Source organism: Melozone crissalis, unplaced genomic scaffold, assembly GCF_028551555.1.
Source record: "Melozone crissalis strain CALT ecotype California unplaced genomic scaffold, PUWL_Pcris_2 ptg000088l_1, whole genome shotgun sequence".
Taxonomy (NCBI): domain Eukaryota; kingdom Metazoa; phylum Chordata; class Aves; order Passeriformes; family Passerellidae; genus Melozone; species Melozone crissalis.
The window spans coordinates 2,305,920-2,322,185 of NW_026535865.1; the positions used below are offsets into that span (position 1 = coordinate 2,305,920).

At 40.4% G+C, this 16,266-nt stretch overlaps 1 protein-coding gene across 4 annotated transcripts in view; it reads left to right on the top strand.

Annotated features, from left to right (window-relative positions):
- Positions 1-16,266, top strand: part of DOT1L (DOT1 like histone lysine methyltransferase) — an 85,852-nt gene that overhangs the window by 48,490 nt on the left and 21,096 nt on the right. For all 4 annotated transcript variants that reach the window (XM_054290949.1, XM_054290946.1, XM_054290947.1 and 1 more), the window contains exons 11-17: positions 2,280-2,386; positions 3,410-3,451; positions 5,351-5,434; positions 7,329-7,563; positions 8,321-8,434; positions 12,440-12,531; positions 15,724-15,825. In XM_054290949.1, coding sequence (XP_054146924.1) covers positions 2,280-2,386; positions 3,410-3,451; positions 5,351-5,434; positions 7,329-7,563; positions 8,321-8,434; positions 12,440-12,531; positions 15,724-15,825 — 776 coding nt within the window. The remainder of the gene's footprint in view (positions 1-2,279; positions 2,387-3,409; positions 3,452-5,350; positions 5,435-7,328; positions 7,564-8,320; positions 8,435-12,439; positions 12,532-15,723; positions 15,826-16,266) is intronic.

Sequence of the window (16,266 nt, forward strand, 5' to 3'; positions counted from 1 at the left end):
CTGTGTTTGTGGGAATGTTTAAGGCACATCCCCAAACTATTAATTCAGAAGAACAAAACAAATATAGACAAGAAAGCAAACCCAAAACATGTTTGTGCCCAGTCCAAATATAGGGCAGCTGCAGCTGACAGGGGCTGGGCTGGTGACGTTCTGGGGCTCTTTAATTCATCCCTGTCACACACATGTGGTGTTCCTTGGAGAAGAGTCTGGGACACAGTTCTGCTGGCCAGAACTCACTCACTCTGGGCTGGCTGGCTCAAAGGTACACGTCCCACATGTTGCTTTCCTGTGGGGTGCACGTAGGAGAGAGGAAGGAATTCCCTTGAAACTCCCAGCAGTGTTTTCCTGGAGGATCTGCAAACCAGATTTCTCTGTGTTGGGTATTGTAAAATCAGGGCACTCCTGACAAAGGAAAATGATTGGCATCTGAGTCCATGGCTTTGGAATGCTGAATACTTGCTTTATTAAAACTATATTATACTATAATGAAGAGATTAATATCATATCACATCACATTATATAATTAATATCATATTATATCCAATATAATATCATATAATATTCTATTCTATAACATTCTATTATATTCTATTCTAGCATATTTATTATAATATATTCTATAATATTCTATTATATTTATTATATTATTTTACATTATATTATTATAATTTTATATTATAGCATAATGCATTACATTATATTAGATTACATTTTATTATGCTATATTTTATCTTATAATATCATAGTATAATATATTAATTATAATTCTTATATAATATCATATAATATCATATCTTGTATTTTATTATATTTTATTAAGTTTATTTTATTTCCTATATAATACTTACTTCTAAGTTTTAATTCCTATTGAAAGCTTGTGACTATCAGCTGACAGTCCTGACACACATATGTGGATCTAATTAATTAATAAATAAAACACTACCACTAGAATCTAATCATTAAATTTTTGTAGGTAAATGATCTTCTGAAACATTTACATGTTCAAAAAACAACAGGAGCAGTAAATGAGATGAGAATTGTTTTCCCTCTGTGCTTCTCCAGGAAAAAGCCTGGGAGAGAGAATTGTGTGTCTCTCAGTTCAGAGGGCATGTTAATAGTGCAGTGGGTGCCTGGCTGGTGTCGCCCCTGATGCCTGGTGTGCCAGGGGGGAAAGGGGCTCTTGGATCCCCTGCAGGCCTGGGGGCTGGGCTGGGAAATGCCAAAGTCAACTCAGGCACCGCCATTCCCAGGCTCCGTGCGCTGACGGACGCCCCAGTGCCCGGGGCCAGGGCAAACGGGGTGCCATCCACCCCCCCAAATCCTCCTCTTCCTCACACGTGTGCTCCTCACGTGTTTTTCCTCTGGGACTGTTTTGGGAGCAGCCAGGAGCCTGCAGCAGCATCCCCTCTGCTCAGAGGCTGAGGCTGTGGCGGGGCCAAGGTTGGGTTTGGCACCGCTTTGGGCACGGAGCCAGCACCTGGAGCTGGAGCCATGGAGATGCTTGGGGCCCATTCATCCCACTGGGGGGATGCTGTGCAGCACCCACAGCATCTGTGCAGGGAGGAATTGGGGTGCTGAGCTGCTCTGGGAGCTGGGGCAGAGCAGGTTCATCCCACTGTGGGGATATCCTGCAGCATCCACATCATCTGTGCAGGGAAAATTGGGGTGCTGAGCTGCTCTGGGAGCAGTGGCAAAGGAGGTTTGTTCCCACTGTGGGGATACTGTGCAACACCCACAGCATCTGTGCAGGGAGGAATTGGGGTGCTGAGCTGCTCTGGGAGCTGGGGCAAAGGAGGTTCATCCCTGTGTGGGGATACTGGGCAGCACCCACATCATCTTGGGTAATGCTGTGAGAAATGCACTGCCTGTTCATGGCCAAAAATATAAAGTACTGATTGTGCTCTGAGTTTTAAGTGAAATTTTGAGGGCAAAATTGGGGTGCTGAGCTGCTCTGGGGGCTGTGGCAAAGCAGGTTCATCCCACTGTGGGGATACTGTGCAGCAGCCACATCATCTGTGCAGGGCAAAATTGGGGTGCTGAGCTGCCCTGGGAGCTTTGGCAAAGGAGGTTCATCCCCCTGTGGGGATACTGGGCAGCACCCACATCATCTTGGGTAATGCTGTGAGAAATGCACTGCCTGTTCACGGCCAAAAATAGAAGGTATTGATTGTGCTCTGAGTTTTGAGTGAAATTTTGAGGGAAAAATTGGGGTGCTGAGCTGCTCTGAGTACCCAAAATTGTCACTGTGTCCCCTAACCAGCTGCTGTCTCCTCCCACAGATATTGGCACTATCATGAGGGTTGTGGAGCTGTCACCACTGAAGGGCTCTGTGTCCTGGACAGGGAAGCCAGTCTCCTACTACCTGCACACCATTGACAGAACCATAGTGAGTACCAGGGCTGCCTGTGCCCTGCTCCTGGCAGCACTTTCAGCTCCACATCCTTTGCCTGGGCTTGTGTTCCTGTCCCTTTGTGGGTTACACACCTGAGTGTGCAAACTGCCTGCTCAAGGGTTGCATCCCCACCCTGGGGTTGAGGGCACTGCTGGTTTACTGAAGCTGCAGAGATTCATTGATAAAATTCCTTCTGCAGCTGCTCAGAATTGGGCTCTGCTGCTGTCCTTTCCTCACAGAGGACTCAGTGGGGCTTTGATTCCTCTGTAGTGCACAGATCATTTAATCCGGTCATATTCAACCACTAAATCTCAATTTTAGTAAAATTCTCAGCTGCTGTAGAAGCAGCCCAAGCTCCATAACAATGATGCATTCACTGTTTTTTTTTAATTAAAGTAAACAAAAAACCCCAACAAACCAAATAACAACAATAGAATAAATAAATAACAACAATAAATAACCCATGCAACAGCCCCCACCAAAAAACCACCAACCCCCCCACCAAAGAGCCCCCAAGCCCCTCATAAAACCCAACAAACCCTTTGAAAATCGAAAATTTTGTGGAGGAAATTTTTATCCAAATAATTTATCCCACCCCAAGGTTTTTGCAGTGGGATAATAATGCTGTTTTCCTCTCTCTGCTGTAGTCTAATAAAGCTTTTGTTCAGGAATGTGCCAGAGCGCAGATAAATGGTGGAGTATGAGGGTGCAGCAGCTTCAGTGCAAATAATTTCATTGAAAATCAGCCTGTGCTGAGGGGAGATATGTGACACAAAGCTCCAAAACAAGGCCAGGAGTGGTGGGGATGATAAAACCTTGTAGAGGTTGGATTATGCCCTGTTACACAACAGGCTGGGTGCCTGAAAAGAATGAATGTAAATGGCTTCTTGATGGAGCTTATCAAAGCAAAGCAGTCACAATTTCTGCAGTTCTGCACTTGTTTTAAGCTAATATTTTATTCTTCTGTGTTCATCTGTCATGGTTTTGAGGATGACTCTCTTCTCTTTCTATTTTCAGCTTGAAAACTATTTTTCTAGTCTCAAAAATCCAAAACTCAGGGTAAGTAAGTTTCAATCATTTTCTGTAGAAAACTCAGAGTTAAAGGAGCAGCCACTGTGAGGAATTTAATCACAGGTGGACAGAATTGATTGGAAATCAGATTTTCTTGCTAGGCAAAGAACATGGAGCTAATTGAAGGGAAGTCTCAGATGCCATCAAGCTCTAATTCAATCATGTCCAAGGGATTTCTAATAGAGAATTAATGGGGCAGCCCCAAGGTGCTTTTACCTTGCACTGGAGGTCTGTAATGAGCTATTTCTTCATTAAAGAACTGGAATTAAAGGAGGGAATGATGGTTTGAATCTGTCCCAGAGCTCAGCTCCTGAAATGAAGCTGAGCAATGCTCTGAAATGTTCCTTTTGGGATGTGCCATTGGAGGCACAGAGTGAGTTGTCATTTGCTGCAGTCTGGGCTGTTTCACGTGGAATTAAAATGCCAGAGAGTTTTTGGGGCTGTGCAGGGCTGGGTTAACCTGAAATAATCAATGGATTCCCAAGAAGAGAATTAAGTGAGGCCACTTAATTTAAAATTTCAGGTGAATGTTCATCCTCAGGCTGACTGGCTCTGTTAAGAACAGACTCATGGGGGCTCTGAAAGGGAATTGTTTCAGATTGCTCCACTCAAATTTGGGGCAAAAAAGACTTCTTAGAGAAAATAAAATAAAAATCAGGGTACTTCTCACCTTCCCTCCTTTTCACACTTAAATCTGCCACTGTTTTGGTTGATAATGTGCCTAAATCAAAGGAGTGTTGGAAATACCGGAAATCTTAAGCAGATTAAACCTCTGGAAGGTGCAGGAAAGGCTTTGACTGAGCCCTTGGAAATTTCCTGTCTAAAAGAAGTTTTTTTTTTTTTTCTGAGAGAAAAAGAGATTTTTCTCTGAACAAGGAAATTTCCTGTCAGCCTGGGAGAAAATCAGCCTGAAAAGTTGCTGGTTTTGTTTCATATTAGTCACCTCAATAAACTTGGCTGAAGTTGAATGAGATGATGATTAATGGCTTTGCCATTTCCAGTTGTGCAAGATTTTTAATGTGTCACCATGAAATGTTGGGGATGTGGGAAGCTATTAAAGTGCACAATATTATTTATTATTATTACTATTATCATTATCATTATTAATTATATCTATGTATTACTTATTATTATAGTTTTTGTTATTATTGTTAGTGTTATTAGTATTAGTATCATTAATATTATTATTATTATTGTTATTTAATAATAATCATGTATATATACTATATTTCTATATATATTTTACCATATTATTTACAGATGATATATATTAAATAATAGTAATAACAACATCAACACTAACATTAATAATACTAACACTATTAATATTAATATATTATTGATATAATAGTATTTTAATCCTATTTTTATTGTTATTATATGTGTTATTACAATTATTACTATTATTACTATTATTGCTATTATAATTGATATTGTTGTTTAATGAAAATCATGTGTATATACTATATTGTAATATATTTTTTACCATATTATTTATATTATATATATGAAATAATAACAACAAAAATAACAATAACAACACTCATAATAATAATATTAACACTTTTAATAGAATAATAATATAGCAATAATATAATGTTAATATGTTATTTGTTAACAACAATGATAATAATAATAGTAATAATAATAATAAATATGAAACCTGATACAGCACTATGGGGCTGGGAGGGGAGAATATTGGAAGAGTTGAGATTTAATCCCCACTGTAGGTGGAAAAGGATTTGTTCACACCTGAGTGTGGCCTGAGGCAAAGGGGAAGTTTGTTCCCTTTTCTTGTGGAAAATGAAGCTGGGAAAGAAGAAGATTTGCATTAAAAAGTGATAAACACATAAACAAATGGTGAAATGTCCCCTCCCTTGTCCCCAGGAGGAACAAGAGGCAGCTAGACGTCGTCAACAAAGAGAAAACAAAAGCAACACAACGACTCCAACGAAGGTCCAAGAAAACAAGGTGAGCATCCTGCATTTGTGGGTGCTGAGGGGTTCCTGTGGCTGAGTCAGGAGGAGCCTCTGGGGGAAGGTTTTACTCTGGAGCTGTTGCTGTGCCCAAAAATATGATGGAGTGAGTTAATAAAAGCTGCTCTTGGGAGTTGTACCACTAATTCTGGAAGGATAAAAAAAAAAAGGTGTTGCAAGATGAATAGTTGGTTGTCCACCCTCGCTTGCATCCAGCAGGAGTTTGCAGAGCTGTCCCTGAGTCACAGCCCACTGAATGGAGCTCAAAGAGTGCTGAGTCTTCTGCAAACACTCATTTCCTTTCTTGGGTAATACTGTGAGAAAGGCACTGCCTGTTCATGGCCAAAAATATAAAGTATTGATTGTGCTCTGAGTTTTGAGTGAAATTCAGTTGAGGAATGTAGTCAGGGAAGGATGAATAATCAGATTTTGTTAGACAGCAGGTACAGATTTAACAGAATCACAGAAGGGTTTGGCTGGAAGGGACCTCAAAGCCCATCCAGTGCCACCCCTGCCATGGCAGGGACACCTCCCACTGTCCCAGGCTGCTCCAGCCCTGCCCAGCCTGGCCTTGGGCACTGCCAGGGATCCAGGGCTGCCCCAGCTGCTCTGGGCACCCTGTGCCAGGGCCTGCCCACCCTGCCAGGGAACAATTCCTGATTCCCAAGATCCCATCCAGCCCTGCCTGAAGTTCTCCTCCCTCAGCATTTCCTTTTCTTTAATGAATTGTTGGGTTAGACTTTTTTCTGACTTAGAGATGGGGTAACTGAGAGGTGCTTTAAAAACTTTTATTCTATTTTTAGTCTCATGAGAAAGGTGAGACAATACAGATGTTATAATTCACACCATCACAATCAGAAGCCAACTATTTCCTAATTACAATGCATTTTAAGCATCTCTTAGCTTATCAGTTTTGGCTGCTTATGCTGTAAATGCCTTAAAGCCAATCATCTAAAATAACCCCTTGTGGGTCCCACTACAATGCATCTTTCATAGTTTAATTTCTCTTTAGTATTTAGTCTTTTTTTGTAAAGTTACCTTTTAAAACTTGTTTCTAGTTCCATTTCTCTCTCAAAAATGTCTGTCCTGTTCCATGGCATTTCTAAGTCAGTATTTCTTATGTCAAAATTTACATAGAGATACACACTGTGTAAGCCTTCTGTCAAACTTTAAGAATTGTCATAATTTAACTGTCACAAACTGTAACAAACTGTGAAAATTTAAAAATTTTCTACAAATCCATTTCCCTCAATGAATGAGTCCAGAAGAGAATGAGCACAATCCCTTGGGAACAACTCTTATCCTAAGCAAGTCCACTTCCCTGGCAAATTAATGAACTAGAGTGCATCAGTTTCCTTTCAGAAACATTATTTCTGATATATCATATATATATATATAATATCAGAAATATATTTCAATAATAATAATGAAACACCATTATTTCTGGTAAGATATATCATTTATATATCGTATCAGAAATAGATCTCAATAATAATGAAGAAACACCATTATTTCTCTTATATATATAAAACACAGAAATAATGGTGTTTCTTCATTATATATATATATATAATCAAGAAACACCATTATATATAAACATTTATATATAAATATAATGTTTATATATATAATATCAGAAATATATTTCAATAATAATGGAACGCCATTATTTCTGATATGATATATCATATATATATATTTATATATCATATCAGAAATAGATTTCATTAATAATAATGAAACACCATTTTTCTGATATGATATATCATATCTATATTATATCAGAAATGTGTTTCATTGATAAAAATAAAACACCATTATGAATGTTTGCTGATAAGGAATGTTGCATTTTGAGGTAGAAATGACCAAAATTTTTCAAAACCCCTCAGGATTCTGGTGCTGAAGAAGAAAAAGCTGCAGCAAATTCTGTTAAAAAGCCATCTCCCTCCAAGGCCAGGAAGAAGAAGCTGAGCAAGAAGGGCAGGAAAATGGCAGGGAGGAAACGAGGGCGCCCCAAGAAAATGAACACGGCGAGCACTGAGCGCAAGACCAAGAAGAACCAAACTGCACTAGAAATTCTGCATGCTCAGACTGTCTCCCAGACATCTTCATCCTCTCCTCAGGGTGAGTGCAGGGGTGTGCAAGAGCCTGGATGAGTCTCTGAAGCTCTGGATGTTCTGGTTTTTCCTTTGTGGCCAGTTTGAGTTGGATTTTGTGGCATGAATTCCATGTTGTCACCAGATCAGAGCTGTCCTTTAGGAGGTGGTGGTGGGATTGATGGTGATGCATGTGGGTGGGATTAATGAATTGATGGTGATTAATGTGTTAATGGTGATGAAATTCGTGTACTGATGGTTTGGGGGTGGGATTAATGGTGATGGATGGTGATTAATGCATCGATGGGGCTGGGGGTGGGATGTGTCTGTGTGTACTCAGCCAGGAGCTGGGGCTGTTGCCTTCCCTGAGCTGGTGATGGATCACAGAGACCCTTCCCAGCACTTTAGAGCAGTGTGTTGATGTGTTTGGAGCTCTTGTGTTGGTGAACTAAGCTCCTGGATCTCATTACAAATCCCCCTTTGTGCCACACCTGGCAATGCTGACTTAGAATCACAGAATCCTGGGTTGGTTTGGCTTTAAAGAGACCTCAAAGCCCATCCAGTGCCACCCCTGCCAGGCAGGGACACCTTCCACCACCCCAGGCTGCTCCAGCCCTGTCCAAGCCAGCCTTGGACACTGCCAGGGATGGTCCTTCCCAGCCCAAACCAATGCCAGGATTCTGTGCCATGTTTTCAGGATTCTGTGCCATGTTTTCAGTGGCAAAGCTCCTGTCCTTGTCCTAAACACTGGGTGCTGACCTGAGGTTGTGTTTGTGTCTCTCCAGATGCCTACAAGTCACCTCATAGCCCATTTTTCCAACTACCTCCTAAAGTGCAACGGCATTCGTCCAACCAGCTCCTGGTGACACCCACCCCCCCTGCACTACAGAAGCTGCTAGGTAAGGCCTGCCCACCCCTCTTTGGGGTTTTTTATGGGGTAGGAGGGGGATTCTCTCTTCCCCACCTTCCCCTGCCTGCCCCACATCTGTCAGAACCCAGGACATTCCTCTGGCTGCCCTGGAACACTACAGACTTTGGCAGGGGGCTCAGAGACCTTGGCACGGAGTCAGAGACACCTGTGCCTTTGATTTTAGCCCATGGAAACAATTCCCAACTTTGTGTGAAGAGTTACAAGCCACAAGGGTTTAAATAGAATGATAGTGAATTTACCACAGGGTGGAAAGGTAGAATTTTGGGGTTTTAGAATAGGGGTTCAAGAAGCAAGATAGAAGAATCTGGACATGTCCTTCTTTCTCCTTCTTCTTCTTGTCCTCCATCCTCTGCTGTGATGGTGGCACTTCTGGGTTGGTTTAGAGTGGAGAGAGACTGTCTAACATAGGTGATAGGTATTGGAAAATTATTGTTAATAAAGTACACTTAGTTTGTGGTATAAAAAGCCAACACCACCCCAAGGGTGGTCAGTGTGCCACAACCCGACCTGCTGGACAGATCTCAGCAGGTGAGAGAAAGAAGTTATTAGTTAAAAAAAAAATAAACAGCCTTGAAAAACAGAGCTGAAGAATCCAAACTTCTTCTTTGAGTTTGAAGCTAAGAAAAAAGACTTTTGATACCTCAAGAGCCTTTGCAGCAACAATTCAGAACCTGAGTTCTGAGTTCAACATCCTTGGGCAGCACCACAAGTCCCCCACTCCTGCTGAAGTTGGTGTTTCACTCTACATTTATTCTCTGATGTTGCTTCAGCTCTCCTTTGGCACGACAGGCAGTGAGCCTGGATTTAGTCAGAAACAGCTTTATTTGAAATGAAACCATTCTCTTAATCCTGGGGAACAGCACTCTGTTGTGGATTTGTGAGGGTTTTCAAGATGAGGTGAAAAATGAGAATTAATTTTAAGCTTTCAGAAAGTCGATTTTGTTATTTTTTGATCTTATATGATATTATATGATATGGTATATATATTTTATCAATTATATATAATATGAATTATATTATATCACATTATATCACATCACAACACATTACATTTTATTATACTATACAATATTATACTATATAATGTAATGTAATATAATATAATATAATATAAAGTATAATATATATTATATATAGTAATTATAGTATAATATAATATAATATAATATAATATAATATAATATTATATTATATTATATTATATTATGTTATATTATATTATATTTTAGTATATTGCAGTATAGTATATTACAGTATAGTATGTTATAGTATAGTATATTATAATGTATAGTATAATAGTTAATATATTAGTATATTAATATAATACAATATAATAATATATTATACTATATTATAGTATACTATATTATACTATATCATATAATATCGCATATGATATGACATAATATATTATGAAAATCTTATATTAAAACTATACTAAAGAAAGAGAAAGGAAATATCAGAAAACTAGACAAGAAGAATAATAAAAACCTGTGACAGAGAGTCTGACACAGCTAGCTGTGATTAGCCATTAATTAAAAACAATTCATATTTTTGGATAAACAGTTTCCATTTATATTCTAGAGGAACAAAACCTGGAGAAGCTGAAGCTTCTCAGCTGAAAAATCCTTGCAAAGGGATTTTTCATAAAATATCCTGGTGACACCACTCCCATTCCTCTGCTGAGCTCAGGGCCCATAAATGAGGCCCTGCCTGAGAGGCTGAGCTCACAAAGGTGTGGTTGGAAAATGCAGGAGGTGATTAAAGAAAAACCTGGAGGTTTTTTTGGTTTTATCTTCTCTGCCTGACCCCTCCCAGCTGTTTCTGGATTTTGGCATTACCAGGAGCCAGCCCAGGATGCTCTGGGATGTGGCACAGGGGGACCGAGGGTACCAGAGGTGTCCTTACCTTGGGCTCTCCTGAGTTTGTGCCAGTCATGGCTGATTCCTGGTGCAAGAGAGAGAAAAAGAATGATTTAAAGGGATGTTTTGTGGCAAAAGAGTGATTTTGAGGGATATTTTGTGGGAAAAGTGATTTTTTAAAGTTATTTTGTGGCAAAAGTCATTTTTGGAGGGATATTTTATGGATATTTTGTGACGAAAGTGTGATTTTTTTGAGGCAAAAGAGTGATTTTGAGGGATATTTCATGGCCAAAGAGTGATTTTTGAGGGATATTTTGTGGCAAAAAGAGTGATTTCTTTTTTTGAGGGATATTTTTTGGGATATTTTGTAGCAAAAGAGTGGTTTGTTTTGAGGGATGTTTTTTGGCCAAAGAGTGATTTTTGAAGGGTTATTTTGTGGCAAATAGTAATTTTTGAGGGATGTTTTGTGGGATAATTTGTGGCAAAGGACTGGTTTGTTGTTTTTTTTTTTTTTTTTTTTTTTGAAGGAGTATTTTGTGACAAAAGTGATTTTGAGGGATATTTTGTGGCCAAAGAGATTTTTCAGGGATATTTTGTGTCAAAAATTATTTTGAGGGATGTTTTGTGGCAAAAGAGTGATTTTGTGGAATGTTTTGAGGCAGGGTGGATGGGGTCATGGTTTCCATGGGACCTGATGGATCCAAGAGCTCCTTTTGTGCCAGGAGAGGAATTTCCAGCCTGTTCCTAAATCCATCTTCAGTGGCTTAGTCTGACTTAGAGCCCAAATCAAAAGCAAGAGACAGACAAGTGAGGAGAGGTGGCCAGGGGGGGGAAATAGGGGTGAACAGGGGCATGGCATTTACCCTGCTGAAATTCTTCATCTGTTTTATTTAATTTTTTTTCTATTTATTTTTATTTATACTTTATTTCCATTTTTAATGGTTTGGTCTGATCTTGAGTCCAAATCTGAAGCAAAGGAAAGACGAGTGAGGAGAGATGACCAGGGAGGAAATTGGTCAGACAGGGGCATGGCATTAACCCTGCTTAAATTTCTTATCTGATTTATTTTTATTTTATCTATTTTCATTTATTTATTGATTTATTTCCATTTTTAATGGCTTAGTCTTACTTTGAGTCCAAATTGAAAGCAAGGGACAGAAAAGTGAGGAGAGATGGCCAGGGGGGGAATAGGGACAAACAGGGACATGACATTTACCCCTGCTGAAATTCCTCATCTGATTTATTTTTTTTAATCTATTTTTATTTATTTATTTATTGATTTATTTCCATTTTTAATGGCTTAGTGTGACTTTGAGTCCATTTCAAATACAAGGGAGAGACACATAAGGAGAGGTGGCCAGAGGGGAAATGGGGGCAAACAGAGACAGGGTATTTACCTTGCTGGAATTCCTCATCTGATTTATTTTTATTTTATCTACTTATTTTTGTTATTATTTATTTCCATTTTTAATGGCTTAATCTGACTTTGAGTCCAAATTGGAATCAAGAGACAGAAAAGCAAGGAGAGGTGGCCAGGGGGGAAATGGGGGAACACAGGTGCATGGCATTTACCCCTGCTGAAATTCCTCATCTGATTTATTTTTATTTTATATACGTATTTTTATTTATTATTCTATTTCTATTTTTAATGGGTTAGTCTTACTTAGAGTCCAAAGCAAAAGCAAGTGAGGGACAACTGAGGAGAGGTGGCCAGAGGGGAAATAGGAACAATCAGGGGCATGGCATTTACCCTGCTGAAATTCCTCATCTGATTTATTTTTATTTTATCTATTTATATATATATATATAATTATATAATTATTATATCTAAGTCTTTTTTATTTATTATTTTATTTCCATTTTTAATGGCTTGGTTTGAGTCCAAATCAAAAGCAAGGGACAGAGAAGTGAGGAGAGGTGACCAGGGAGGAAGTGGGGGTAAACAGGGACATGGTATTTACCTGCTGAAATTCCTCATCTGATTTATTTTTATTTTATCTATTTATTTTTATTAATTTTTTTATTTCCACCCTCAGTGGCTTACTCTGACTTTGAGTTCAAATCAAAATCAAAATATCCGTCTGAAATGCCTCATCTGATTTATTTTGCAGACTCATTTAAGATCCAGTACATGCAGTTCATGGCATACATGAAAACTCCTCAGTACAAAGCAAGTCTGCAACAGTTACTGGAGCAGGAAAAGGTGGGTCTGACTTTTTCACATTTCTAAACCAAATTACCAGACTCTGAAGTTCCTTGGATGTGGGTTAGAGTGCTGGGGATGGGAATTGTGTGTATTTACACCAGTCTGGCTTAGGATGAACAACTCCCAGGGGATTTTGTTGCTAAACTCATTTTTTGTCTGTTTAATGAGAGAGCTGCACCTCCCCTTTTCCCTGTCAATGCTGACTTAGAATCAGAGAATCCTGGAATGGTTTGGGTTGGGAGAAACCTCAGAGCCCATCCAGTGCCACCCCTGCCATGGCACCTTCCACTGTCCCAGGCTGCTCCAAGCCCTGCCCAGCCTGGCCTTGGGCACTGCCAGGGATGGTCTCTCCCAACCCAAACCAATTCCAGGATTTTATGAACCACAGTTCATAGAATTATGGATTAGGAAACCATTGAACTTGGATTAAGAAACCCAAAGTTTCATCACTGGTTGTGGGGATTTAGCACTGCATCCTTGGCATTGATACCACAACGGGTTGGATTGCACTGATGGGCAAAGGGTAAATGTCCCAAATCATGGACTGGTAAATGTGGAAAGGCCAGGAGGGTCCTGGAGCTGTGCACAGGGGTGTTTGTCTGCCGTGGAGCCACCAGCAGAGGGAGGAGATCTCCTGCCTGAGCTCCTCCTTGTGTTGTTTTGTCTCAGTGATGAATGATTTCATTGCTTATCAATTAGCCCTGATGGGTCTGTTCTGCTGCTTCTGTGGAGGAACTTTCCCCATAATGCTCAGAATTAAACTTGAAAAACCTTGCAGGGCCCGAAGGGGCTCCAGGAGAGCTGCAGAGGGACTGGGGACAAGGCCTGCAGGGACAGGACACAGGGAATGGCTCCCACTGCCACAGGGCAGGGCTGGGTGGGAGATTGGGAATCGGGAATTGTGGAATCCATCCCTGGAATGGATTTCCCAGAGCAGCTGGGGCTGCCCCTGGATCCCTGGCAGTGCCCAAGGCCAGGCTGGACAGGGCTGGGAGCAGCCTGGGACAGTGGGAGGTGTCCCTGCCATGGCAGGGGTGGCACTGGATGGGCTCTGAGGTCCCTCCCAACCCAAACCAGTCTGGAATTCTGTCCAGGTCCAGCTTTTGGCATTCTCTGTGGAAGCTTTCCTTACTCTGTAGTCTTTGTGAGAGTGTCAGAAAAAAGCCACAGGGCTTTTATATCGTGTTTTCCACACTGGGAACTCTCCAGAGGAAAGAAATTAACTTTTGCCACCCCATTCCTTACTGAGAAGTGGTTGGTGCTGCTCTGGTGTTCATGGAAACCTCTTTTTCTGTGGTTATTTCCATTTGCTTTCACAGTCAATCAGCACTCAGAACTTTCATCTTTTTCCTTATGCAGCAGATTTTTCTGCTTGTTCTGCACTTGTCAGGAAAGTCAGCATGAAGTGAACTTGTCTCCTGCACAAATGAAATGATGGTGAGCAAGGGTTGTGCCCTGCACAGAGAATGAATCAGGGGTGTGGCAAAATCATCACTCTGTGCTGGTGTCCAACAGCTGCTCCACACTTCTAAATGTTCAAACGAGGAATTCAGTATGAAAATATTTTTTTATGGAGTGTTACATGGCAAATTAAACCTGCCAGAGGGAGAACTTGGCTGGGTGAGGGACTGGGTATGGTCTGTTCAGTAACTCCTTCTTACAGGAAGGTTTTCAAGTACAATAAAAATCTCTGTAATGATGATTTTGAAATCAGCTGCTGCTTCCCAGAGTGCCCTTAGATGGAGCTGTGCCCCTGCAGTGCCTGGGAAGGCTGAATGAAATGCCTGGTGTTGAAAACAAAACTGATTTTCCAGCATCCCCCAGAGCAGCCCCTTTAGCATTGCAGGGACACTTCCCCAGCCAGATCTGTGTGTTCCTGCATGTTGCAAATTTCCAGCACCGCTTGGAAGATCAGCCATGGAATTATTAAGGTTGGAAAGGATCAAAGGTGCTTTTTGCCCTTGTTCCCCACTTTTCCTGGAGCAGTGGCTGAGTCTGTGCAATCCCTGCTTGGCCTCTGCAGCACAAGGTGGAGAACAGGATAATCCCAAAGCTCCCTGGGCTTTCTGCACTAATCCTGCATTTGGGGCTGGGTAAATGAGGCTTTTCAGCCAGTCCTGTCCTGCCCTTTGCTGTGCATGGCCATGGATTGGAGCAGGGACCTGGTTAGGGAATGTTCAGGGCTGGGAATTGCTTTGAGTGGTTCAGGTGACCTGCTGAAATAATGGTGGCATGACTATATAATATAAAAGTCTATAATAATATATAATATATTATATATATTATATAATATACAATATATACTATATAACATAATATATAATATTATATATCAAATGTAAATAATATAATATAATATAATATAATATAATATAATATAATGTAATACAATGTAATACAATATAATATAATTAATGTAATACAATGTAATGTAATATATATATACTATATGCTATTTAATATATACTATATACTATATATTATATACTATATAATATATGATATATAATATATAATATATAATAAATAAATGTGTGTGTGTATGTATATATATAAATAAAATATTTTATATATAAATGTATATATAATATATAATATGTAAGTATATAATATATAATAATGGTGGCACAAGTAGGAAAACTGGTTTGGCTTATTTAGGACTTTGCTCCTGCCTCCCCCCAGTGTATTTTTATTTACTGCATCTCTTCCATGAGTATTGCACAGGGAAACTCTGAGCTGGGGCTCTGGGGATTTAGAACCAGTTCCCTGTTTGGGAGCAGATTTCATGCAGATAATCTTTTCCAGTTCTATTTCTGCTCTGTGGGATGTGATTATTGCTGCTGCTTCACGATGCACTAGGAGGATAAAAATGAGTTTCTAAGACTGTCTTGATTGTATTTTACCATAGAGGAGGAAAAACCTGCTTAAATTTAGTCAGAAATTCACTGCTTAAAAACTCTTTACTACTTAAAACCTACTTCAATTTATTCAGAAATTTACTACTTAAAAGCGCTTTACAGCTGATTTAACTCCACCAGTATCACACCCAACAAATCCAAGTTCTCAGGAGCCTGGGGCAGGGCTGGGTGAGCTCTCCTGAATCCAGGTTCTCTCCTGAAGTGCTCCACAAATCTCCTTGAGATGGCCCATGCTGCAGCCACATAAAAGTGTGTTTTTGCCCTGTTCCAGGAGAAGAATGCTCAGCTGCTGGGGACAGCCCAGCAGTTGTTCACCCACTGCCAGGCCCAGAAGGAGGAAATCAAACGCCTGTTCCAGCAGAAGCTCGATGAGGTACCTCTGTGCTGGGGGGATGTTTCTAAATTAGCTGCATGCAAACATTTCTGGTCAAGCTAAGTGAGAGCAGAGCAGTCTCAACTCTTCAGATCCGCTTTGCAGCAGATCAGGCTCAGAAAGGTGCAATGTGTGATGTGTTGGTGATGTTTTGTGTTTGTTGTTGGAATTGTTGTGTGCTTGGTGCCCAAGGAAGGGGACAACCCACAGCCAGGTGGTGTTAGGTGGAGGATTCACCCTCTGCTGCTCAAACAAACTCTGTGCTGGGGGGATGTTTCTGAATCAGCTGCTTGCAAACATTTCTGGTCCAGCTAAGTGAGGCCAGAGCACTGTCAGCTCTTCAGCCCCTGTTTTGCAGCAGATCAGGCTCAGAAAGGTGCAATGTGTGTCACTCTCTGGTGATGTTTTGTATTTGTTGTTGGAATTGTGTGCTTGGTGCCC